This window comes from Glycine max, chromosome 9 (assembly GCF_000004515.6).
Source record: "Glycine max cultivar Williams 82 chromosome 9, Glycine_max_v4.0, whole genome shotgun sequence".
Classification (NCBI taxonomy): Eukaryota; Viridiplantae; Streptophyta; class Magnoliopsida; order Fabales; family Fabaceae; genus Glycine; species Glycine max.
Window position 1 is genome coordinate 46,855,894 of NC_038245.2, and position 26,590 is coordinate 46,882,483.

Consider the following 26,590-nt stretch of genomic DNA (forward strand, 5'->3'; position numbering starts at 1 on the left):
ACGCTTTTTATATATTTTCTGAAAATTGTAGAAGGTTAACTTAGATGGTTCCTTTTGGGGATTCCAGTGTGGATTAGCATAAGCACTAATGTAGCTGAATCTTGTCTCGGTAGTAATGAATGGCTCTTTAGTAGCATAAAATGCTTTTGGTTTCTGATGAAAATGCAACAATGTAAAGAGAATGTTGTTTACTCATGGCATGCCATGCTTAAAAGTTAAAAATGGTTTTAAGGAAACATTGGCTGGATTGATTACATTTCTTGGAGTGACTGAGGAGTTTTGAATACTTTATGGTATTGGTAAATAGTCATACTATACTGTGGGTTGATGACTCAATGAATGGAAAAACCTCCCATGGCAGCCAGCTGCAAAGTTTTTTTTTTTTTTTATCGGAAAATGTTAATTGTTAGTATTGTTAGTTTTTGTTAGCAGAGGGGACCAAACCTGTGACCTTTCCCCTCTTCCCTTCCACCTTAACTATTCAACCTACCTTATATCTCCTAGCCAGCTGCAAAACAGACAAGGTGCACTTGGTTTCTAAAATGGAAAAATGGGACTTATCCAAATTTTTTCCACCTCATAATAATAATAATACTGATTGAAGTTCATGCATATTGATTCAATTCTAAATGAATTTTAATCCCAAATAGCAACCAGATTCAGTCTATCCCTCTGTTCTGAGTACTTGGAAAAGTCATGCACCATGTATGTATGACAATCCATGTAACATTGGTTCAGTATTGTTGATACTTGATATTTTTCTTTGTCATTTTTGGCTTCAAAATTTCATCTTGTATTCAGCTTCTATCAGAGTTTAAATGGATTATAATGTTATATTTATGCAATTAGTAATTTGTTTTTTGGTGATTTGTATTGTGTGATGAATATTTAATCTCCATAAACTGGTTGTAGGTCATGTGTGAAAAAGGGATACATGAAAGATGATTACATTCATTTATTTGTTAGACGACCTGTTAGTAGATCTCCAATAATTAATCGAGGTAAGATTCACCTTCTTTAAGGAATTGACTTTTTTAAGTACCAGCACTTCAACTTAGTAGTTTCTTGGTGCTTTTGTATTGTTTGGGAGCATATAGGTTACTTTGCTCGCTGGGCTGCTATTCGGAAACTTCTCTATCAGTTTCTTGATGGTGAGAAGAAGTCATATGAAGATCCCCCAATAAAGAAGCAGATATTATCACTTGGAGCTGGTTTTGACACAACATATTTTCAGTTGCAGGTGCTTTGTTGAGATGGGATTATGCATGTGGACAGAAAGTGTGAAACTTTGTACTTTGTTACCACTAGTTCCAATTTTCCTTGTTACCTTATTTCTTAGCTTCACTCATCCATGACATGTGCTGCCTATTTACAGCTGTAACTTAAATGTTCAAATCTTTTCTTGGCAGGATGAGGGTAAAGCACCATATTTATATGTGGAAGTGGATTTTAAGGAGGTAGAAATTTGAATACCTTTTAAAGGGTTTAGTTGCCAATGCAGCTTTTTTTCTAGTTGTTTATGTGTTTTGAGTTGGATTGATTTACAGATGCTTTGTCATGTTTATTACTGTTGAGTTTAACTAAATACATATCTAATTTCAAAATGAAGAGGAACAAAGCTGTTTATAGTTTTTAAATCTTTAGCTTTATTGCCATTTATTGGTAAAGAAAGTTAAACCACTATTATATTTGTAATCTAGGTAACTAGTAAAAAGGCAGCACTGATTGAAACTTGCAGTCCATTGAGGAATAAAGTTGATGTGACAGCAGTCCTATCTAGATGTAAGCAATACTGAGTATGATGCTTTAAATGGGAGGGATGTTCTCCACTGGTATTTATTCTTATTTTTTATGGTCCTCTTCTTTTGTGGTGATACATTGTTCCAGAGTGCAAACATTAATTAAGAGTATAAAAATTAACACCCTTAAAGTTTTCAAACTCTACACATTTAGTTCCTCTAGTATTGCATTGCAGCCCCTTTCCCTCATCGATTGTTTAGCCAGCCAAACAAGAGAGAAAGGAAAAAGCATAGTGATGCTAAGTGAAATTTCTGGTTTCTTGTGGCTTTATCCAAGATTCCAGCAGAAATCTCTTTACCAGGATCAGAGCCATGCATGTCAAGTAATTCCCCCAAAGTGGATTTCTGGCCTAATCAGAGAGCCAGTCGGTTATGCATGCAAAAATCTGCATCACCATTTAAATGCTTATGCTAGTGTAAAGAATTGATTTTTGGGAATTTTAGATGATGTAATAGATGGACGTGAAGCTGGGTTGCAAGGAGTTATGATGTTACTATACTATAGAGGGTATTATAGTTTCTTAAAAGATGGAATAAATTATTTATAAATTCTTAAAACAATTTTTTAAAGATGGCTTGTTGTGATTGAAAGTGCCTAAATTAATTATCTGAACATCTGTGAGCAAAGCTGGAGTTGGGACTTGGGATCTAGACCCATCAAGTGATCTTTCATTATAAATAGAGAGAATAAATTTCATGATACTAATCTGTAGCCCTTCAAGTATATGCATTAAAACTGCATGAAAAGCTTTGGTTGGATAATCTGCAGGCTCAATGTCAGAAGATTAGAGAAACTTGGATTCTGCCACTAGGCCTAATCTCAGAACACATTTGCTTGTAGCATTTTAGAATAAAATCAATTTAATCTTTTCACCGTGATCGATGGACACTAATTCTAAAAATTAGCATGCGTAACTACTGCTGATCCATACTAATGCTTGTAATGTTTCATTCTTTGCCAGAAAAAGGAGAAGTGTTCAGTGCACACTATAAACTACTCCCTTCAGATTTGCGTGATGTGCAACAATTACATGCTATTATAACTCATGCTGGTTTGGATCCAAGGTATGTATTGAGAGTCATCTCTCTTTCTATCTCTTGTTCTTTTGTGTACAGTTGTGAAATTCTGTTAGATATAATTGATTTGTTTGGAGGCATCAGCCGCTTCTCAGAAAGAGGGGAATAATTTTGAAACCTCTTAGAATTAGAAAATTCTAATTCAAAAAGGTTTTTAAAGACAGTAATGATTCCTTATCCTGTTCTTCTTCTGTTCTTTTTCTTCTCTAGTGAATTTCATGACTGAAAATATTTTAACTGTAACTGAGAGGATTTGTTACGTAGAAAAAGAAAGATAGATTCATATTCCCATACATATAAATTATATTGGAACAAGAAAAATCTTGGATTACTTTTTGAAAAAAAAAATAGAAATCAATTTTTTTGGAGTAAAAAGACTATTCCAATTATAATAATAAGAAAAAAACAACCTTAATAAATGAAAGAAAGAGACATCTTTTATCCAATATCGAAGGATTTGAACCAAGATTTTCAGGTGAATAGGATAGGGTATTCGTATATCTGACTCATGATTTAAATATATCAGTTTATCTTCGAAAAAGGGAAAATGGAATGAATTGATCGCAAATTATTATAAGATTTTATGATTTCAAATTCCTTTAAGGAAGAGATAAAAAAATTGTAGGGAAAATAGAATAGTTTTCAGTAAAAGACAATAGTTCTGAATTTAATATTTGGACACGACAGCAATATTGTGTTTCTTTACACAGATTACAACAGAATATGCAACTAGAAGTTTTAGAATGATTTCGAAGACAATACTTCTGAATTTTTAATTGGAAAGTGATAATTTTTTCCTTTTCACAGTTTTTAATTACATATTTAACATAATGGAAAATGACTGGAAGAAATCAAGTTTGAGCCTAAGAATTCTTGATTTCCATTTGCTTTGTATGGCTTTCATTCGGGGGGAGAGTGACCCTAATCCAATCAGTTTTAACCTCTATTCCTATCTATTATTTGTCTTTTTTCAGGATTCCAAAGAAGGTGATGGATAAATTAGTACGTGTGCAAAGAAGATTCTTGTGGGGAGGAGGATCGGACAACAATAAAATTGCTTGGATCAAATGGGAGACCGTTTGCCTTCCAAAAGAAAAAGGTGGTCTGGGTATTAAAGATATAAATATGTTCAACCTTGCACTCCTAGGCAAATGGAGATGGAACATGTTTCACAATGAAGGCCAGCTGTGGGTAAGAATACTGGAGTCTAAATATGGAGGATGGAGGGGATTGGATGTAGCAACTAATGATAAAAAACAGTCTTTGTGGTGGAGGGATCTAAAATCAGTTTTTCGCACATCACAGCAAGGGGAGGAATTAAAAAGGGGTATAAAGTGGAGAATTGGATGTGGGGATAGGATAAAATTTTGGGAGGATGAATGGATTGAAGGAGAGGCAGCATTGGGAGCAAAATACCCACGACTGTCACAAATTTCATGCCAACAAAATCAGTTAATCCAGCACATGGGAGACTACAAGGAAGCGGGATGGGAGTGGAAGCTTGCTTGGAGAAGGCCGCTGTTCGATAACGAGGTACTCATGGCTGCCAATTTTCTAAATGATATTGAAAGACAGCCTATTCAGATGCACAGAAGAGATGGGTGGTTGTGGAGGGGAGATCCAAGTGGCCATTACACCGCGCAATCAGCATACAAGTTGTTGAGAGAAGCGTCAGCCGAAGGGATACACGATACTGCATATCATGAATTGTGGAAACTGAAGGTACCACTCAAGTATGCAATATTTGGTTGGAGGCTAATTAGGGACAGGTTACCTACCAAAATTAACTTACACAGAAGACAAGTAGCAGTCTCGGATACTAGCTGCCCTCTATGTAGGAATGAGGTGGAAGATGCAGGCCATTTGTTTTTTCACTGCAGAAAAGTTACCCCCTTATGGTGGGAATCAATGTCATGGGTGAGTCAATTTCATGTTTTCCCGAAAGACCCAAAGATGCATTTTCTACAACATGCTCTAACTACGACCAGTGGTTCGCGGGCCAGAAGATGGAAGTGGTGGTGGATAGCTGTCACATGGACCATTTGGAAGCAGAGAAATAAGATAATATTCTCCAACGAGGACTTTGACAGCAACAAAGTCATGGATGACGCAGTTTTTTGCTTTGGACATGGATGAGGAATCTAGAGAAGGATTTTCCTATGCATTTTAACCAATGGTCTAGTAACATTTCTGCAGGGTTCATGTAACAGTTTGTATCTAATCTAGTTTGCTCTAGTTGGGGTAGCCAATTGCGGTTCCTCTCCTGACTCCATTTTAGTCAGTTTTGGAACCAATTCTGTGTTGGGCATCCCAATATTTGTAATTAAGTACCTCTGGTACTACATTAATATATATTATATATTTTTGCGGAGCAAAAAAAAAAAAAAAATGTGCTTACTGTCGTATATAGTTATTGAATCATGTTTTTATATCTGCTAAAGAGATTCACATGCTGGAGTATTTAATGCTTATTTCTTGTTGGTTAATCTTTAGCTACTTTATGTGTGTGTGTGTGTGTGTGTGAATGTGTATTTGGTTTAATTTAAATTAAACTCCTTTTCTTTCATGACCAAGGCTTGATAAATCGATTCATTCTGATATTATTATCAGTCTGCCAACTTTTATAATTGCAGAATGTGTTCTGATCTACTTGGATCCTGATTCAACTCGTGCAATTGTTGGTTGGGCTTCCCAAACATTTTCAACCGCAATATTTTTTCTTTATGAGCAGGTTGGAGCCTTAAAAGTTTCTTTTTCTACTTCTTTTATGTGAAGAAAGTAGGATGTTCACATTATATGGTTCTTTGCTAACAGATCCACCCAGATGATGCTTTTGGACAACAAATGATACGGAATTTGGAGGTATGGATGTAAAAAAAATAATTTATACTTATCTCAAAAGTGTAATTTCTAATTTTTGTACCTTTGTTTTTGTTCATTATAGTTATACTATTTTTCGGAATTTGGAGGTATGGATGTAAAAAAAAAATTTATACTTATCTCAAAAGTGGAATTTCTAATTTTTGTACCTTTGTTTTTGTTCATTATAGTTATACTATTTTTGTGCCCATAAGGGTATTCTTACTGGATTTTGTTTTCCTTATAGTTTTGGTTTTTAGTTTCTTCTAGAAGGAAATCTTATTCTCTGCTCTTTGTAACATCAATTTTATTTCTTACCCAGCAATCACTGCTGCACAGATTAGTCTTTTGAAGTTTATTTCCCTAGGACACAGTTTTTACACCCTAGGATTCTTTCCATTCAGGCGATGACACTTATGTAAAGGTTTGGGTTTTATAATCTATCTACTATGCACAATGTGTATATTAGTCACTTTCATTCTATTCTGGGATCATTCATCAAATTGGAACTTTCATTCCCAGAGATCGGAGTGATAGTGAAGTAGTGAACTACAATCCCTTTTGGTATGACTTGAGTATTATAAAGAAGGAGACAGGAAGATAGAAAGGGAGTGTATAAGAAAAGGTATCACTTGAGTCATGTGAAGCGAGCCTCACAAACTCTTACTTTGACTGAAAAATTGGAGTGAGAAATTTCTTAGTCTTTGTTTATAACCACTCTACCTTGAGTTTCAGATTTTTGGGTTGATAATACAATGCATATTTTGGCCAATAAACATTGTGTTTTTCATGGATAAGAATATAATGTCTAATGAAATGAATATTTACTTTTTTTTCCCCAAATTTGTGCCTTGTGGACTTCCTTTTACAATCTAATGTCTGACATATTTTTTCAATATGACTGGAAAAACAGCTTTCATAAAAATGTCTCATTTTACTGCAAGAAATCACACTGTGTAAAATGAGAACTGGTGACATTGTCAATTTTATTTTTTTTATTTTATTGTTTTGAGTTTGTCATAATCATTTTTGCTCAGAGCCATCCTATAATGGAAAGTCATGCATTGTTTATGGGGGAAAATTTCTGGTTTCTGAGTTGAAAAATGAACTGTTTAATTTATTTGAATTAAAGATATCTATCTCAGGTACATAAAAGTTGTGTCTAAACACACTAATGAATTGATTGATACTTCCATAGATAGCAATCATTGATGTATATGAAATGAAACCATAACATGATTTGACTTTCCTGTTTTGCATTAGTGTCGAGGTTGTGATCTGTTGGGTATTTATGCTACACCAACTTTAGTTGCAAAGGAAAAATTGTTTCTGGACCAAGGATGGCAGGTAAATCATGTAATTTTTGCTAGAAAAGAAGTCTTTGTTTTTATTTATTTTTTAAATATTATTGTGCATCTGGTATGTGATTTAATTTACATTTCTGGAAAACCTTCTAAATGATGATGAAGGAGTCATCTAGGCATGGATAGTATGAGAACATAGCAGACTAAACTAGAAATGGTTCAGAGTCTACATTCTTGTTATCATAATTGTTAGATTATAATTATCATCAATATCATCAGAAATGGTTCATCATGTAGTATTAGTCTATCACTAACATTAATATTCTTATGCCTTTTATTTTTTCTGGGTATCAGAAGTCTGTTGCCTGGGACATGATGAGAGTTTATAATGATTTTATTGATGCCCAAGAAAGACAGGTATTTTTTCTTCTTTTTTTCTCTTGCTGAATATCTGGAAGTTTGTGTATTAAATTTACAAATTCTTCAGTGTTTTCTGATGTTTTAATGCTAAAGGCAATTAATTAGCTGAATAATTACAATAGACTAATTATCTTAAAATAGGATGATACTAGTTGTTTGCAACAGCAATAGCCTTGGGGCCTGCAAAGATTAAAGTAGACTAAATTTCATAAAACAAATTTATGGTACCCTTCTATAGTCATCATGGTCATTTTATTGTGTCTGGTTCAACAGTACAATTATGGACAAAAAGATTATTTTGATTAGATTCTATTTATGTAAAAGTCATGGTGTACAAACATAATAATGGAAATAACCAAATTTCTTAGGGTGGGAAGGGTAGTGGTCCCGCATCAGCTCTGCCTAAGTAAGCATCAGTAATATTTGCCTTTTCTTGGTGCTTCAATTTCTTGGCTTCTCTTTTAAGGAAGCATTTTGCCTGGTTTTCTATTCCTATCAGCATTTTAATATGTAGAAGGTACTACGTTCTATCAATATCTTATGATTGTCATATGATGGAACTGTTTGATTTCTATTAGATACTAAAGTTCATATCTTCATATGAAAGGCAGTTTTTTCTTCCCTGATTCTCCATCCCCTCTGTTCTTTCTATCTACTTTATGGTTGGTGGTCTGTTTCTTTCTTTTGTAAATTGTCTAAAGATACTAATTTGTGATACTTTACCGTTTAGGATTGAACGGCTGGAATTGTTTGATGAATTTGAAGAGTGGTACATGATGCAGGCGAGTCAGCTTTTTATTATTGTTCTGTTAATTGTTTGCTATAAAAAGTGTCTGAACACTGTTACACACATTTTGCTGGGGCCTTGGGGAGGTGTCTAGGCCATAGTTTATGGTCTCTCATTTTAAGTGGGGATGTGAATTGTTTGTTCGTATTTCTTCTTTTTTATTCATTGGTCAAAGACTAAAAGTAAACAAGAATTCTTGATGTAACCAATAGTCCAGTTGAATGCAAGTAATTGGTGGTTACATGACCCACAATTTAGCAATGTGCTTTGTCATTCATTTATGAAGAGTTCCTCTTTTGTTTATTCCACTACTACAATCTTAATTTTTTTTCCTTTCTATTGATGTTCAGGAGCACTACTGTGTGGCTTATGCAATCAATGATGCCATGGTATGATCTTGATCATACTTGTTCAGTCATATGCAGCAAACTAGTAAAGTTCCTTCATTTACTGTATGGGAAGGGAATGGGAGTGTATAGGACAGCACATCATTTAAATCAATTCACAAATAAAGTGACCATGTGTATTCTTTATAATATCTTGCTTGGATTGAAATTAAAGACCACATTACTTTACGGTACCACTTCTAGCAATCTTAGATTATCATCATGATGAGTGATGACAAGATAATAATTTGGAAAAAGGATGAGGTGGGGAATAGGATTCTGTTTCTGAAGATGATTCCAAACATGAAAATATAATATGATTTTGGTGGGTGGGACTATATTTATTCCATTTATCCTATTTCTTTTTTGTACTTTGGGTTTTGAGGAACTATTAGCTTCCTTCCTCATGAAACACGGGGATACACTCCAATAACATATATATATTTATATTATATATCACTCTTGCCAAGCATCATCCGTGGCTGTAAGTGTTAATACAGCAAGTATCACGGGGGCACGTGCCAGCACATTGCAGGGGATGTTGTCTGGTAAAAAAGGTTCTCAGCAACTTGTTAGTTATTGTATCAGAATTCAACCATATGGATGATTAGTATTTTTGTATAGATCCCTTGAGAAATTGTTTGTTTGACACAAAGCATGGATATTTTCCATTTTCTGCTAACTGTTTGGCAAAGAAAACGTGGTGGCTCCCACACTGCACAGACTGTAAAGTCACATACTCTAGGCCTGTGTGGGGTGGGGATGTCCATGTGAAAGAAATATGAAAATAGTATGTATTTTTTCTGCTTTTCAATACAAATGGTTTTTCCATGCTTTGCATTGCTTTAAAAACTGAGCTCGATCAGATGGCTCAACTGGGAACTGGTCTTGATCTCAAAAACCAGTTCATCTCCGAATCAATTAAAATCGGTAAAGAATTGAGCAAACTAGTCCACAGTTTGTGAAAATCAGTTTGAAGAGGTATTTTTTTAAAAAAGTATTTTTTAATTTAATTTAAAACATTTTTAATATAAATAAAAGTTATAAACCGTCTTGGCAATTACAGTTTTTTTTAACTTGTAAAATATATAATTTGGTTATTAATATTAATTTACAATTTTTATATTTTCTTATAGTTTATATTATTTTATTGCAATATTATATAAGATTAATAATATACTATTTATTAGATTACAATTAAATCACAGTTGGACCAATAAATCATCAACTAGTACTTTTATTTTATCTGTTCAATATTAGGTCAGTTTTTAAAACATCAATATTTTGGCTTTCTTTTGCATGCCCTTTTTGTTTCCTCTTTCTCGGGTTGAACTAACAGTGTTGTATTGGGATATGGCTGAACCTGAGCCCTGAGCCCTGAGCAGTGGCACTGTATTTTGTCTGAGATATGGTGCCACGTTTCGTTTGATGGGTTGGTCAAAACGTGACTTGTAAGTACAGAGTTTACGTTGATGAAGCAGAAGGCAATAGTGGAATATAGATTATTATTTTCACCCTTGCTTTTGTTTAGGAACATAAGTTTTAATTATCATTTATCACATTGATGAACTGATGCATGATTGTTTTGACTTAATTAAAATTCTGAAATTTAAGTATTGGGTATTCAATTGTATTTAATGTTTGAAAAGAAAATTCTTTCATTTGCACTAGTTCTATTCGACTCGAGTTTGTCTCTTGCAAAAGATATATTGGATTCATAAAAAAAAAATTAACAATTTCTTAGCAATGAAAAGACATCGGTAAGCTATCCATATACAAGTGACTGTTAATTATACTCTCTCACTTTAATGAAATTACACATTAATATGTTAATTTTTTATATTTGAACACCACACTACTTTTATGTATTGAAATTAGCTATATGATTAATAATAGCAATTGTTTATTAAAATAAATTGCCACCACTAATAGGAAGTTGCATTGCAAGGGACTCAGAGAATGAAGACCGTTATTAGCAGCAATGGTGCATTGTTTATTAGTACTATCTCAGATATCAGATCGATTACCGTGGACAGTGCGCTTTACTGTTCAATTGTACAGACGTACAATTCAATTACACTTTCTCAGTTTCTTGGGTTTCCATCGGGTCATGATATGCACACAAAAACCTGTATATCATGGAACTGTTGTACAACCATCACTCTTTTTATTCCGCATTTTAAAATTCTTAAATAAGATTTGAATTGCTTAATTTGGATGAGTTTTTAAAGTGAAAGTAGGTAAAATAACAAAGTATGAGTATTTTTTAATAGAATTTTATTTCAATATATTGACATCGTAAAAAAAAGTACTGTTAATTAATTAAAAGTTATTGTAAGTGGCTTGTAAAATATTTATTATAAAAATCTACAATTTTACTACTTATAGCAATTCATGATAATAATGTGGGAAAATATTTATATTACTTAGAATATACAAACTATTTAGTGTATGTACACTACTTTTTGTGTGCGTGAATATATAAGAACCAGCATTCAAAGAGTTTCTCTTTGGATTAATACGATCACACTAGCTAATTGGGATATAATTTTATTTTTTTTATAGAAAGTCAGCCAATATTGCATACAAAGTATAAATGACAGCCAACTAAGCAAGGGTCTAACTAAATAAGTATAAACATAAAATTGTATATAAGCAAACAACTAATGTTGTATCAACGTGAATACCAGGGGACTAAATTCAATATTTATTTATTTGAGGATTTTATTCCCTTCAGCACTAGTAAATACAGACTCTCGGATTATTAAATAACTTTTAAACACAAACACATACTCCACATTAATTTAAAATAAAAAGATTATGACACTAGTACCGCAATAAATATGATTAAATTTGCGAAAACTTGTACGTAGACATATAGCATAAATAAGTTTTGTCGCTGTCTTTATAACCAATTAATAATAGGTCAAATTATGGATATTTGCATGACGCTACGTACTCAAACCGACACACCGATTCCAATTAGTAGTATCTTTCCTACATGCAGGTCATTATTCCTAAGTCAGCATATTCCTTTAAATGATTTACTATTATTTATGACATTGAGAAATACATACAGTTATTTTTAGAAATAATAATAATGAAATACTCCGTGAACAAGCATAGATAAATTGGGTCCACAAGAAGAAAAATTAGTTGGTGTGGAATTTAAATAGTCGCATTCAGAAAGATGGACCTTGGTGGAGGTGGTGTTGAAAAATAAGGGGTCCCGTGTGTGTGGCTTTTTAGAAGTAAACATATGCATCATTTTCTCTGGATTGCTGTGCTGCCCCACCACCATAGTAGCCCTTTCATATCAGTTTTCCATGCACTCCTATAATTATGGAGAATAATTTATTAATGCAGCTTTAAAGTAATTTCTTCGATACAATGATTTGTTTCCAGTTAAAACTATTAATTATTTGGCTAGAGATGATTTTACAATTTGAGTTCAAAGGTAGTTTAACTTTAAAAGTAATACTTGTTTTTATTTTCTTTTATCCATTTGACGTAAAATATTCACACGGTTAATGATTCATTTTCGTAAGAAAATTTAATTGTTGTTTAGCTTTAGAAATTTATTATTTCAATCATATTTTTTTTATTCATAAAATTTAAAATCAAAATATTACTTAAAAAAATCAAACTCATTATCACCCATAAAAAAAACTTATTAATTGATAATTTTTCTTCATTTATATACATTATTTTAAGTTTATCATTAGGTAACGTGAGATTTTTAACATAATTATATTTTCTCACACACGTAAATATGTGAAATTTATAGGACAAAATATTTGTATATGGTCTCGTAATAAGCTGATAACATATGATATAATATAGTTTCAACAACAACTACTAAAATAGACCTTCATGCCAATCTCAAAATATGTTTGTGTTTTAAAAGATATAATATATGTACGAATAAAGCAGCTTTGAGAAATTCATCAAAAAAAAAAAGCAGCTTGAGAATATTCAAACTCGAAATCACAGTCTTGGATTGAATGCCGCTTTTGTGGTTGTTAATAGCATTATCTATAATTAATCAGCATAAATGTTTAGGTAGTAATTAAAAGTGGTAAGGACAGGAGGTAGTATAAAATTATAAAGTACCATAAAAATTAATCTAGTAGTCAAAATATGTCCTAATTCAACGTTGAATTTAATGCACCCGATCGACTATGAAAACTAGAATAACAAAATCAAAACCTAACTTTGTTTGGTTTGGTGTTGATTGACTTGATATACAGTTATGATCACCTGAAATTTAATTATTTTTTGTTTTATAAAATATCACCTAGCTTATAATATTACCAAAAAAATCAATTAATAATGTTGTTCACTTTTTTATTAATAGATTTAAAGTTCAATTAAAAAATGTGTTCGTCCTATTTCTTAATTTTTATTAGCTTTTATTTTCAAGAACTTAATTTTACTATCAAGAAAAAAAAGTATTTTAGTTCACAGTAAATTGAAATGGGCTGGGATCATCTTATCATAAAGTGTGTTAAGCCCAATATAACCCGATCTAATGCATGGTTATCTAATTTTTTTTTATTTTTTGAAAGGGATATCTAAAGTTTTTTCACACAAAATAATAATTTGTGTAGATAAAAAATAAATGAGGTGATAGTTTGTATCTACTTATGAATATCTCCAAAGTAGAGAAGCATATATCTTCCCAAGTACTTTCAGGAAGTTTTCAATGCCATGTTTAAATGTCCCTGCAATTAATGGTGTGACAGCTATGGCTACCACAGTAAATTAATTTGTACAACAAAACTTTGTTTGTTTAGTTTTATGTTACAGAAGCTGGTCCATTTTCTTGCATTGATAACTCACTCACAGGTCTGGCTATGAGAAATATTTTTTATTAAAATAATGGTGTAAAAAATAGTAATGAATATAAAAACTAATTAACGAAAATTTTCATGGCACTGTTAAGAGTCATATACCAATACTTGGGGGGGACATTTTTAAATCAAGATTATTTGTTTTAGCTGGAAAAAAAAAAGAGTTCTATAACAGTGGTGTAGAAAACAAATTTTATTTTTAAGAGAATTTTCCTTTCCAAAACCAAATGTTTCCTCCCATCCGACTCAAACAGTTATAAAGATAAAGCAGTGAATTTATGCTTTCAAACTCTATAAAACCTTTCATCTAAGTTAACCTTTCATAAAAAGTACCTGCTATTTTAGATTTATTTTTTTAAAAAAGTCAAGTGAAGCACAAAACTTTATTATTATATATGTACTAATGAGCATAGTAATTGGAAACAAATTCTTGAAACTTTGGGTATAAGAATAGTTTGATGAGTCCCGTGTGGTGGTGGAGTCCGTAAGCTTCACGTTTTGCTTACTCACCCTAGCTAGTAGCCCTGTCTCAATAAAGTCCACCATATCCTCATCTTTTTGCCTCAGACATCACTCACACTTTTTATTTTCTTCTTTCCAATTTTTATTTTTTTTTTACTTCATCTCACCACACGAGAAATTTAGCACGTTCATAATCTTTTCACTGCATTTCTTGGTCCAAAAAATTTTTGGAAGATGGAAGAGTGTTTCTTTTTATTTTAAGAAGACCAGAGCACGTCACTAACAAAGTGGCTCTACCTTTAAAAGACCTTCTTCCTCCAAATTTATCTTTGTATTTCATTTTTTTTAACTATCTTGCATTACTCTATAGCTTATCAACTAATAATATATGTAACACTTTTTTTATTTGAAGAATTGAGGTCCAATTAATAAATTTATTGGCTAGGATATTAAATTTCTTATATATTCTTATTTGCTATTTTTTTATTGGATTTTGATATTAAAAAGAACCATCCTCCTAACGCCTTACCTTTGAAGTTTCAACCCATAGTACAGTGAAATGGGTTGACAAAACATTGACGCATATCATATTAGGCCACGTTTAGTGCGATTTGAAAATAGTATGACATGTTTTGACAAGTCTAATAGAAAGGCTACCTATCTAAAAATAAAGAGAAAATGTCCTAAACTCTATCCTTTTTAGATAGATATCTTAAACTTTCATTTCATCCTATTTAATTTTTAAATTATACGAATTGATTCAATAAACTCTTTTATTAAAATAAGTATAAGTCAGTAACAGAGAAGAGAACACATTTGGACCTTGATTTAGGTTCTGTCTATTCATTAATTTATTTGTTAAATTAACAGAATGAATTTCTGAATTGAGAAAGATAAATAAACTTGAGGCAAGTACTAGCACCCCCTCCCCCTACTTGCTCGATCTCACGCATGAAATCCGCACTTTACTCAATCCACACCCACATGGGAATTTGATGGATATTTATAAATATGCATGCATGGATATCCATCTATTTATTTATTTTTAGGAAAAATCTATTAGATTTTGAAACATAAAAAAAAAAAAAAAAAATTCAAAGCGGTAACACAAAAGGTAATCACTTGAAAATCCCTCAATCCTCAACCAATATCATCAAACCCATAAAAAAATCTTACACATATTACTCATACAAAAAGAAAATGCAGAGTATATCTCAGCTTCTATGAAAGTGTGTTTGATTTAACGTTAGACTAAATAAATATACATTTCAATACATGTTTTGTGAGAAATGAAAATTCAAATTTTTTTATTTAACCACGTTTGGAGTCACTGAACAAAAAATCAAACATGCATGTAATAGTGAGTGAATGAAGTTAACCTGTATTCAAATATTTAACTCTGCTATCAAAAACAAAATCGCTAGAGGCTGTATTCTACCGTGGGGTCAGTGGGGATTTGCAATTTGCACTTTATCAGTCACTGGCATGGTCCTCAGCTCCGAAACTACAGAGAAGTAACATCATATTGATATTCAAGTTAGCTAGCATGCATGATCCAATTGAGCAAAAAGGGGGGGAAAATTCGAAAGATGAGATGTTAGCAAAAAGAAAAAAAAAAAGTTTAAGAAAAAAGAATATTTTGATAGAAACGTCACTATGCTTTTTTGAAGAATTGGATACTCTTTCAAGTGACCAAAGGTGTGTGGGGTTCCATGCATGCTAGCTTATTCCCATTGGAAAGTCCAAGAAGAAAGAAAAGCCCTTTAATTCACACCGTTACCATTAACGGTAGAAGGCCAAAGACAATGTTAGCTTCTTCTTTTTTTCTATTTTAAATAATATATTTTTATACCATTAAATATGCCCCAAAAAAAGGTGTGCATGTGATATGTCTTGAAGTGAAAGGTAGGGTGCAACAAGAAGATTTTGTGAGTAGGAAAGATGGAGATAGCTAGATAAGAAAGGCTCTTTCAATTCACTAGTTTTGAATTTTCTGCCTTTCACTCCTCACTCTCTTTTTATCCTTTGCTTTACTTCAAAAGGTTCCACTTATTGGTAGAATATTCATGCATGCTGCTGCCTGTTACACTTCAGTCTTCTCTCTTGCTATGCTTTGTCATGCACGTATTTCATCTTTTGATAAAATGAGCTGATAAAAAAAGTTGGAAAACAATGTGTGAAAGTTGAACGTGAACAATCGTAGTCAAGAGGTTGTTTTAAGAAGTGAAAGTGAAGCCTTCAACAACTAACGCTATTGCGTACTTTTGACTTCCAACGTAATCCACATAAGGATTAAACTTATATTTATGTATTTTAAGCAAAAAAAAACTAAACTAATTGGATTATGGAATCATATGCTTAATTCATCTTAAGAAGAACGAGAAATTCTTTTGACTTTATGTTGTGGATATTGATCTTGATTTCACACTTTCCACCTGCTTCAAATCTTCTTTATTGTCTCTTTTCCTGTTTCTTCTTTTTTGGTTTTTGTTTTTCCTCCACAGGATACTCTTTATTATTTTAAGAGAAATATCATTAACAATTTTTTTATAAATACACATTATTATTAATTAAGTCTCACTCTTTTTTTAATAAATTTCATTAGTTTCGTAACTTTAAATAAATTTTGATAAATAATAAAAATGTGTTGTTAAATATATCAATGATTAATAAATTATTAGTTTGAGAGATATTAGACTCAATTTTTTTTAACAAATTAAGATTTAAATTTGAGTTTTTGGATGAAAAAAATATAATTAAGAGAGTAGACTCTCACCAAAGGTGATCATGAATGTTCTTTATCCAATATTAATAATCAATAAAATTGATAAATAGTTGATACTAATATGATAATAAAAAAATATGAAAGATAATAAACTGTAGCTAAGTTTTATCATCCCTAATTTACTGGCCTTGTAGCTTGTATATCCCTTTTGTAATTTGCCTCTATATTACTCCATCATTGTGACCTAAAATATGTCCAAATAAAGTGAAGGCCGAAAACACGATAATTTCTATTATGAAAAGGAAACTCTTAAAATGTAATTTTATTTTATCATAATGTCGTCAAGTTGAAGAATTATGAAATGTGCATGAGATCAGAAAATTCCACAGCATCCTATAGAGAAACGAATTACACAAGACATGTGGGACTCAACAGCTTCGAACAGCAAGGCACCTTTTGTTGTATTGTTAATGTGAAGTATTTTTATCAAACAAATAAAGGTGTTTCGTTTGGATGTGGTTGCCAAGCAATCATGATAGCGATACAAGTTGCATTCCTATAGGTGGAAAATGGCAAAGATTACTATAAAGAAATTGAGTTATCAGTAACTATTTTATCTCATAACTTAAGAAATTTCTTACCTTTTCATGGGACTCGAATGCCTCTATCGTTTTGTTTTGAAAGAAAACAAATTTGATGACTAGATTTTGTGGAAAAAATTGATGCCTTAATTTCAAGGACAATGTGCTAACGTCCAATTAAAGGCCTTTCAATTAAAATAACGAGATCGCCGAAATCCATTGATGGAACTATTAATAACGGGTTTGAAATCATATCTTTTTTTTCCTAACTAAAATAAAAATTATTATAAAAAAATCTTTTAAATATTAATATTCTCTCTCTGTTGTTTTATTATAAGTTAATATTTAACTAGACGGATAAAAAAATATGAAGGGAACAGGAGAGACAATATTACATATTTTTTAAAGTTTAATTTTTAAAAAATACGTTTTTAAATTAATTAAATAATTTATTAAAGTTATTATAATATTATTTAAAATTGAGATGTGAAGTTACTTATCATAGTATTATAATTATAAAAACGAAATAAAAGAAGTGAGAATAAAACATTTTAAGACACAATACCAACTCTTCTTCCTCTAAAATATTAGTGAAATAAAAAATAAACGAGAGATAGGAGAGAAGAAAAATACAAGATGTTTTTATCTTGGTTCATCTCACTAATATCTAACTGAGATTATACATAGTTCTTGACTAGCTTCATCCAAGATTTTTTTCCACTATATCCCCTGTCTGTAAAAAGAAACTTTATTATTTTAGTTCCTCTCAACCAATAATAACTAGCTCTTGACTAATATCTAAAAGAATTTTTTTCACTATATTCAAACTTTTTTTTTCATTCTTTATTCACTATTATTTATTTTACTTATACTTTTTTAATCTCTTTACGTATCAACTAAAGTTTGAATGTTCACTTATCGTTTTCTTTTCTTACTTAAACTTGATTAAAAAATTAATTGGCGCTGATGTCTCTTGTTTTTAATTATAATCTCTGACGGCTTGGAATAAAAAAGCAAATTATCTAAGACATTTTAATTAAAACCAAATTTGATTAAAAATATTAAATGTATAGCTGACTTTCTGATGTGACAAGCCATCTCTGACACAAGGGATGCGAAAGGCATTCAACAATTTCATAGTTTTTATTTTTCTTTGAAAAAGCTAACATGTAGTTTGATTGTAATTTATTCTGTTATTGAACAGTATCTTAATTGTATTATGAAAATATGAGGATGCTCAATGAACAACTAGGGCAGTTAACCTTTTTTTTTTAATACTACTAACTAATTTGCACATTCATCCAAGTATTACGTATATATCATTGAAAAAGGAACTCTTAGATCAACTCATTTCACACGGGTTAGTGAACAAAACGAAACGACATTTGGACAGATTGCATTATGTAGTTCAGCATAAAAGTACGTTTTTTTTTTTTTTACTCTATTTTTTGCATATTAGGAATTTATTAAAACAAAATGGAAAAGGAAATGGAAAAGCTAACTTGGTTGTTCAAAGCGTAAAACTAAAATAATTTACATCTTGTTGAGATGTGTAAAATAGATTTTGATCTAGTTGATAAAATTTTATGTGATGGTTATCCATTTAAGCATGATTGTGATCGGTGATGATAAATTATAGTATTTGCAAAAACACTTCAACATTACAGTGAAAATCTATTTCATACATGTGCACTTGATATTCTTAACAATGATCTATTTATTGTTGTCTTGAGATAAGTTGAGGTGGATTATGGATGCAAGGTTTTAGTTGGATATTGTTTTATTGAAATATATTTATGTTATTTCATTCATAATAAACTTATAAATACTATCTGGAATATGATGAAAAATATGAGAGATAGCATAAAAAATTGATGCTCTTACTAAGGGGTGAATGGCAAAATTTCTTTATCTCTTTACAAAACTCACTATTGAGTTTGAAGATAAAGAAATAAATGGACTACATTTAGAAAATAACAAATGAAGACCAGAATGGCCCCAAGCTAGAAGTTGAAGACCATCTACAAGTGCTTTGCAATCAGTTTCAAATTCAATGTTGTGGTAGTTGGTGTCTTTAAGCCAAGTCAGAGCTTGCAAAAGACCCCATGTCTATGCTTCTATGGGTTTTGGATTTCCGGTGAACCAAGTTGTCTAGCCTTGAGAAAATTACCTTCATGATCTCTTAAGCACATGCCAACACCAAAGCAACTTTGTTGCATCAAAATTGCATTTGATCACTCTTGGTTTAGTTGGAAATTTTAATTGTTCGAGACTTTAAATATTTTTTTAGTTCATATAATTTAACGTTTTAAATATATCAAAGCATTATTCAAAAAATTTCTCATCAATTGATGATGTAATAACTTTTGACTACACTTTGAAAACTGAATTAGAGATGATTAGACTAGTTAAACTTAAAACTAATTAGATCACTAATTCAAATAAACAAAAATAACAATAGTAAAAAAAATGATTTTTTAATATCATATTGGTGTTTCCCTATTAAGTTAGAAATTAATTTCATTCGTTATATATAATTACAGTTGACGCAAGAGAAATTCACATAAAAAAATCAAACACATTCTCAATAAATTATTTATCCACCTATAAATATAACAGGAATTTGTACCATTATATTAATCCTATAAATTAAAAAACGTTCAAATTGGTAAAAAAAAAAAACTTACTAAAATTCGAAACAAGAAATTCGTTTGAACCATACTTTCAATTTTTGTTTTTTAAAATTCTTTACTTCTAACACAATCTTTAAATAAATAACAAGCACATACATGAGATTTATAATTAATTTATTTATTACGAATTTTTATCTTATAACACATGCAATTTGATCAAGTAAGTTAATTTAAAATTTCATTGGACTTAATTTTCTTATAATGCTACATTAATTTACTATTCGACATATTAAAATATGCATTTGATTATTATTAATTTGACTTCACTCTAACAACAATTAAGCTAACAATCTTTTTTAGTTATATTATAGATATAAAGTAATTCTTGATTTTGTCAGTTGTAATTACAGAACCTAAATGACTACTCTTTTAATAAAATCTTATTTTATTTATTTATAAAGCTGAAACTCAAAATTTCAAAATCCAATTTTATTCGAACCACCTTAATATAAAAAAGTAAACTAAACATTTTCACCCAATTGAATTAGCTGTGTCGAAATGTAAAAATATTAGTAATAATTAGAGTACAGCATTGAACCAGTATTAAACCCCCATCATTACCTTTGTTTGAATGTGTTTCTTATCTTATCACACAGTGGTTTTTAATAAATTCCCAAGACAATACAAACAAAATAGAAAACAACTAACAAACCGGCACTTGTTTGAGCCTAAAACGCACCTCCAAAGGACACTCTTTCTCCCTCACTCACTTAAAAACTCAACACTTTCCCAATGGGTTGCACGGCGTCCAAGCTAGAAAACGAGGACACGGTGCGCCGCTGCAAAGAGCGCCGCCGCCTGATGAAGGAGGCGGTGTACGTGCGTCACCACCTGGCCGCCGCCCATTCCGACTACTGCCGGTCCCTCCGCCTCACCGGCTCCGCCCTCTCCACCTTCTCCACCGGCGAACCCCTCTCCGTCTCCGACCACACCCCCGCCGTCTTCCTCAACAACTCCCAACACCTCCAACACCAACACCAACACCAACACCAGCACCAACCTTCTCCTTCTCCTCCGCCGCCGAAACTCGACCCCATCCTACCCCGCCGCCGCAAACCACCGCCGCCGAAGCTCCCGCACATCCTCTCCGACTCAAGCCCCTCCTCCACCCCAAGAAGCCACGTGTCAAACTTCTTCCCCACCGCACATTCTACTTACTCCTCCACCCCTTCCCAAACCTCCTCCGTTTGGAACTGGGAAAATTTCTACCCTCCTCCACCTCCTCCCGCTTCCGGTTACTTCCCCGAAGAACAACAACAAAAATTCTCCCACACTAAAACACAAACACCTTCTCATTACTCTCACAAAACACAAACACCCTCTCATTACTCTCACAAGACACAACAACACACCAATCTCCAAATCCACGACACTGATTCTGAGAGATCTGAATACGATTACTTCGACGGAAAACTCGAAACCGAGAATGAGAATGAGAAAACTGATTCTCATTCTCATCATCTTCCGGAGGAGTATACTGAAACTGAGAGGGAAGAAGTTCAGTGTAGTGAATGGGGGGATCATTATAGTACCACGAGTTCTTCTGATGATGGTGATGATGGGGTGGAGGGGGATGTGGAGTCGCGCTCCGAGATCGGGACCCGGTCGAATTTCGGGTCGTCGGTGCGGACCGAGTCGGTGGTTGGCGGCGGTGGGGCGAAGGGGTTCGACGCGGCGTCTTCGGTGGCGGCGGAGATGAAGATGGTTGTGAGGCACAGGGACTTGAGGGAGATCGTGGAGGCTATTAAGGAGAATTTCGATAACGCGGCTTCCGCTGGGGATAAGGTTTCTGACATGCTTCAGATCAGTAAGGCGCAGCTTGATCGCAGCTTCAAGCAATTGAGAAGTAAATTCCCCCTTTTTTTTAAGTTTCTTAACACACTTGTTTTTGCTGCTGATGCTCTTCTTCTATCATTTTAATACCTTATGCATTAATTTTGCAAACACAACTTAGATGTTGCTACTTATCACTTTCTCTAATCACAATTGGAATTTCACCCAGAGAATCTGGGTAATAAAGATTTTCAAGGTAAAACATTATTTTTAATTAGAGAGTAACATCAAAAGTGTCTAAGAAATTGCATTTAAGTTTTTTCCTGATGCAAAGTTTTATTAAAAAACACTAATTACTATTTTTAATTGGGGGGTTTTATGGGGTTTGAGATTGGTTATTGGGGGAATTTATTTTTTTTCTTCTTTTTTTGCGTCAATTTCGGATGATGATTATGTTTTTTTTTTTTTTTTGAAACAGTGGAATGGAAATTGTGGGTAGGTTTGAATTGAATTTTGATGGGTTTTTTGTTTTTTTTTTTGCAGAAACCGTGTATCACTCGAGTAGCATATTGAGCAACTTGAGCTCTAGTTGGACCTCGAAACCGCCGCTGGCGGTTAAGTACCGGCTCGACACCGGTTCGCTGGACGAACCGGGCGGTCCAAAGAGTCTCTGCTCCACTTTGGAACGCCTTTTGGCGTGGGAGAAGAAGCTCTACGAGGAGATTAAGGTAATTTTAGCTTCATTTTTTTTGGGGGGGGTGTTCTGTTTTTGTTATTTGGGATAATAAGGCGCTTCCCTTTTAAGAAAAATTATTTATATTTTTCGAGACGATAAAAAGGTGAAGGGAAAAAGGAAAACGAGTAAGTGAGGGTATGCGGAGTAGGTTATGTTGGACTTTGGTAGCGTAAGGTCACAGCAGAATTTGACTGTTAATTGTGAAAATGACCTCTTTTTTCCTTTTTTATCCCTTGCGAATTGACCAAAATGGCCTCGGTTGTTGGGACCAACCTTTATTATTGTGGTACAAATAATGCTCCATGATAGGAACATACTTATCCCGAAAATACTTTTACACATGTCTTGTAATGATTTAAGTGTCTGTTAGGTCTTACGGTTAGCCTAAGAATTTTTGATGGTTTTAGATAATTTCCTGATTTGACATGAATTTGGGCAAGTTTTGAGGTGTAAATATGATAATGTCAATTTATTGTGTGAAATGACCGAAATACCCTCACTCTTTAACTCTTTGCCCCAATGAGACAAACTGACTAGAAGGGAAAATAGCAATGAAGGAATGAAGAACAAAGTAATTAACAGATTTAAGTTACTTGAGCACTTGCCTGTTTCTTCAAATTTTGTCCTACATGTGGTTGACTGTTCACACTCAACTGGGTCTAGCTTACCATTTTTTGTTGTCTGCAAGCTATGTATGAAGGGCAAACATTTTCTGTCACATACACGTGTGTTTAGGGTTACTTACTGAAAAAGCCACGTTTCTTTGGACATACGGCACTAAAAGAAAAAAAAAGGTAATGACTAGGATATTGTTATGGATGTTTGAAATCAACCATAAATGTTGTGTCCAACTTGACTGCCTTTTTACCAAACTGAAGTCAGGTGGTTCTGTTGCATTAATTTTGAGCCAAAAGCCTAAAACCATGTGGTTTGGGAACGAGGTATGCTATGCTAACACTTTCTACAAATTGTGCTTGAATTTAGGCTAGAGAAGGTGTGAAGATTGAACATGAAAAGAAATTGTCAGCACTGCAGACTCAGGAATACAAAGGAGAGGATGAAGCTAAGATATTCAAAACCAAGGCTTCCATAAATAGGCTGCAGTCACTAATAAGTGTTACATCTCAGGCTGTGTCTACCACCTCAACTGCCATTATTGGCCTTAGGGACTCTGATCTTGTCCCTCAGCTTGTTGATCTCATACATGGGTATGTCTCTTCTTCTGCAATAGCTTTACTGTTTTGGTAGCTCCAAATGTGGGGAATAGCTAAATAATCAAGTTCTAGTACAATGAGATTATATCATTTCATCATTAATCAACAAAGTGAAGAACTTTGGTGATCAACAATCAATTCAATTTGACATTAAACCAGTCCTATAGGAGCTCACTGATCTGCCCATTTGTACTACTGTAAATAAATGAACTTAAATAAATTCATTGGGTCCCAAAAAATTGTCTAGTATTTTGGACTATTGAAAATTTCATGTGTTTTGATCTTGTTTTGTCCATTTACAAATTAAATGTGACATTTGAGACTTCATGATCAAACCCACTTTGAATACTGTGCAGCTTGTTGTGTGGCCATAATTTACGATCATGCTGTGGCTTGCTCATAGGATATTTACAACCGATATTGTAAATGTGAGGGCTTTGAGCTGTAACAAATAACCAACCCTCTGAAAGAAGGTTTAAGTTTAAATGTAAACAGTTGAAATGCTTTTTATTTTCAAATCCCCCTCATTTATCTCGTGTGAATATGCTGCCTAGTATATGGGTCAAGAAAATCTTGGGTGGTAGTTGAAAACTTTATGGCTTACTGGCCTCGTATGCAACTTGCTTTATCTGCTCTGTGTAATTGCATGTGCCTCTTTGTACCAAACTGTCCAACTACTGCCTACCTCTTATAATCAAACCTTGGCCCACCACTTTTACCTGTCAAAATGTTATTTTGTCTCTTTTAGGCTCCATTTGAGCAAAAATAATTTATTGATGGAGTTTGGTATGCTCAAGCAACTATTGTAGAGGATTGTATAACCCTCGTTAACTGATTCTAAGCTATTTTGACCTGCGTGTTCTATATATGTTGTAAAAAATTATTGGTGTTACTGATAATAATCTGTTTTACTTTATTGTTCCTAATGCCCTCAGGGACAATTTTGCCATAATGTATGAAACCAGAGGTTTGTGTATAAACATGATAGTATGATTCTGATGAAAGCTCTTTGGTTATTGCTATTGATCTTGTAGTTGTAATTTAACTTAACGCAAGTGATAGTGTAAGATTTGTCACACTTTCACCACGAAAATAACTTCATATAAAAAATGATTATGGTAATACACTGATGAAATATAACTAGCAGATCTTGCATGTAAAATTGTAGAAAATCTAAAACCTTAATTTTTATCTTAAACATTTTGATGGCATAAATATTTTTATCTTGGATTAGTGTGAAATTTTTTGAGCATGATATTCATGATATAAACTTCGCTGCCATTGTCATCTATCTTAACCACATGAATCACGATGGCTAGATGTTTCCACATTCTGTGTAAACCTTCAAAGTGGCAGATGATTATTGAGCTTAGTTCGTCATTCCTTAGTGTTTGCTTATTTTGTACTGAAGTAGAGACTTTTTTTAGCTCCTATTTGCAACATCTAAGTACAGAGGTGCCAGAATTTCGCCTAAAGAATTTGCCTCAGTGCAACAGTTGTTTATCTCTTATGTTTCTGAATTAAAAATGGGGATGGCCTGCTCACAGATAACCGCGTTGTCTTATTATGGTTGTGAATTTGTGATATGTTAAATGTAGATTCATGTACATGTGGAGATCAATGCACCACTACCATGAAATTCAAAGCAATATAGTGCAGCAAGTCCGTGGTCTTGTGAACAGATCATCAAGAGGTGACTCCACTTCTGAACTCCACAGGCAGGCAACTCGGGACCTTGAATCAGCCGTTTCAGCTTGGCACAACAGTTTTTGTCGCCTTATAAAATTTCAGCGCGAATTCATCCTGTCCTTGCATGGCTGGTTCAAGCTCAGCCTTGTTCCAGTCCACAATGATAACATCAACGGCAGGGAAACCTCTGAAACATACCAATTTTTTGATGAATGGAAACTCGCACTTGACCGTGTCCCTGACACGGTTGCATCTGAAGCCATCAAGAGCTTTATCAATGTTGTCCACGTGATATCTTCCAAGCAAGTGGAAGAGCTCAAGATCAAAAAACGAACCGAGACTGCATCTAAGGAACTTGAGAAAAAGGCTTCCTCTCTGCGAAACCTAGAGAGGAAGTTCTACAGCTCATATTCTATGGTAGGCATTAGCCTTCCTGATTCTGCACCTGACAATGGACAAGTGTTGGATGCGCGTGACCCACTTGCTGAGAAAAAAATAGAACTGGCAACCTGCCAAAGGCGTGTCGAAGATGAAATGCTGAGGCATTCAAAAGCTGTGGAGGTAACAAGAGCCATGACTCTCAACAATTTGCAAACAGGCTTGCCTGGAGTGTTTCAGGCATTGACCAGTTTCTCTTCCTTGTTCGCTGAGGCCCTTGAATCAGTGTGTACCCGTTCATATGCCATCAAGTAGGTTAGGTAATTCATTTGTTCTGCATGGGATCTAAGTTCTTCATAAGGGATGGGGGATTTTTTTGGCGGCAAGCTCTTATTGCTCTCACTATTTTGAGTTATATTTTGAAATGTAAATATGAAGAATTTTGAGGTTCCACCTATTTTGATGGAAAGAAAGGGAATTTTCTCATTGTACAGGGAAATTTCTTGGTTTATTGTATCAGAGGGTTGCAATTTTTAATATGTCAATAAATTATACGCATCGTGCTTTCATGTTCCATTTATAAATTCTTTCCCCCTATAATTTGTGTGTATGTTTGTTTTAAACTTTTTCTTTACCCCTTGAGTTTGTATATATCTTAATGCGTTATGTGGGGACCATGGAGAAGTTGGAATTTGGATGATACATTAAACTTGTACTACAATTTTTCTTATTGTATGAGTTTAGTGTTTATAATGTTAAAATTTATACAAGTAATCAGAAATGATTGATATGAATTTTAACCAATAACTTTAAAAAAAAAAAAAATCACATGTGCACTAAATAAATGGTTCAGG

The 26,590-nt window shown here is 33.1% G+C and overlaps 1 protein-coding gene across 1 annotated transcript; it reads left to right on the forward strand.

Annotated features, from left to right (window-relative positions):
• The first annotated feature begins 20,519 nt into the window (after positions 1–20,519).
• On the forward strand, positions 20,520–26,312 carry BZIP80 (putative bZIP domain class transcription factor). The gene is made up of 4 exons (XM_006587716.3): positions 20,520–21,792; positions 22,263–22,447; positions 23,440–23,663; positions 25,268–26,312. Exons 1-4 carry the CDS (start codon positions 20,679–20,681, stop codon positions 26,049–26,051), a joined length of 2,307 nt encoding a protein of 768 aa, XP_006587779.1. The 5' UTR covers positions 20,520–20,678; the 3' UTR covers positions 26,052–26,312.
• Positions 26,313–26,590: the final 278 nt, after the last annotated feature.

Coding starts and splice junctions, on each gene's coding strand:
- BZIP80 (XM_006587716.3), top strand. CDS start 20,679: ATGGGTTGCACGGCGTCCAAGCTAGAAAACGAGGACACGGTGCGCCGC. Junction 22,448..23,439: donor AGCTCTACGAGGAGATTAAG/GTAATTTTAGCT, acceptor GCTTGAATTTAG/GCTAGAGAAGGTGTGAAGAT. Junction 23,664..25,267: donor CTTGTTGATCTCATACATGG/GTATGTCTCTTC, acceptor TGTTAAATGTAG/ATTCATGTACATGTGGAGAT.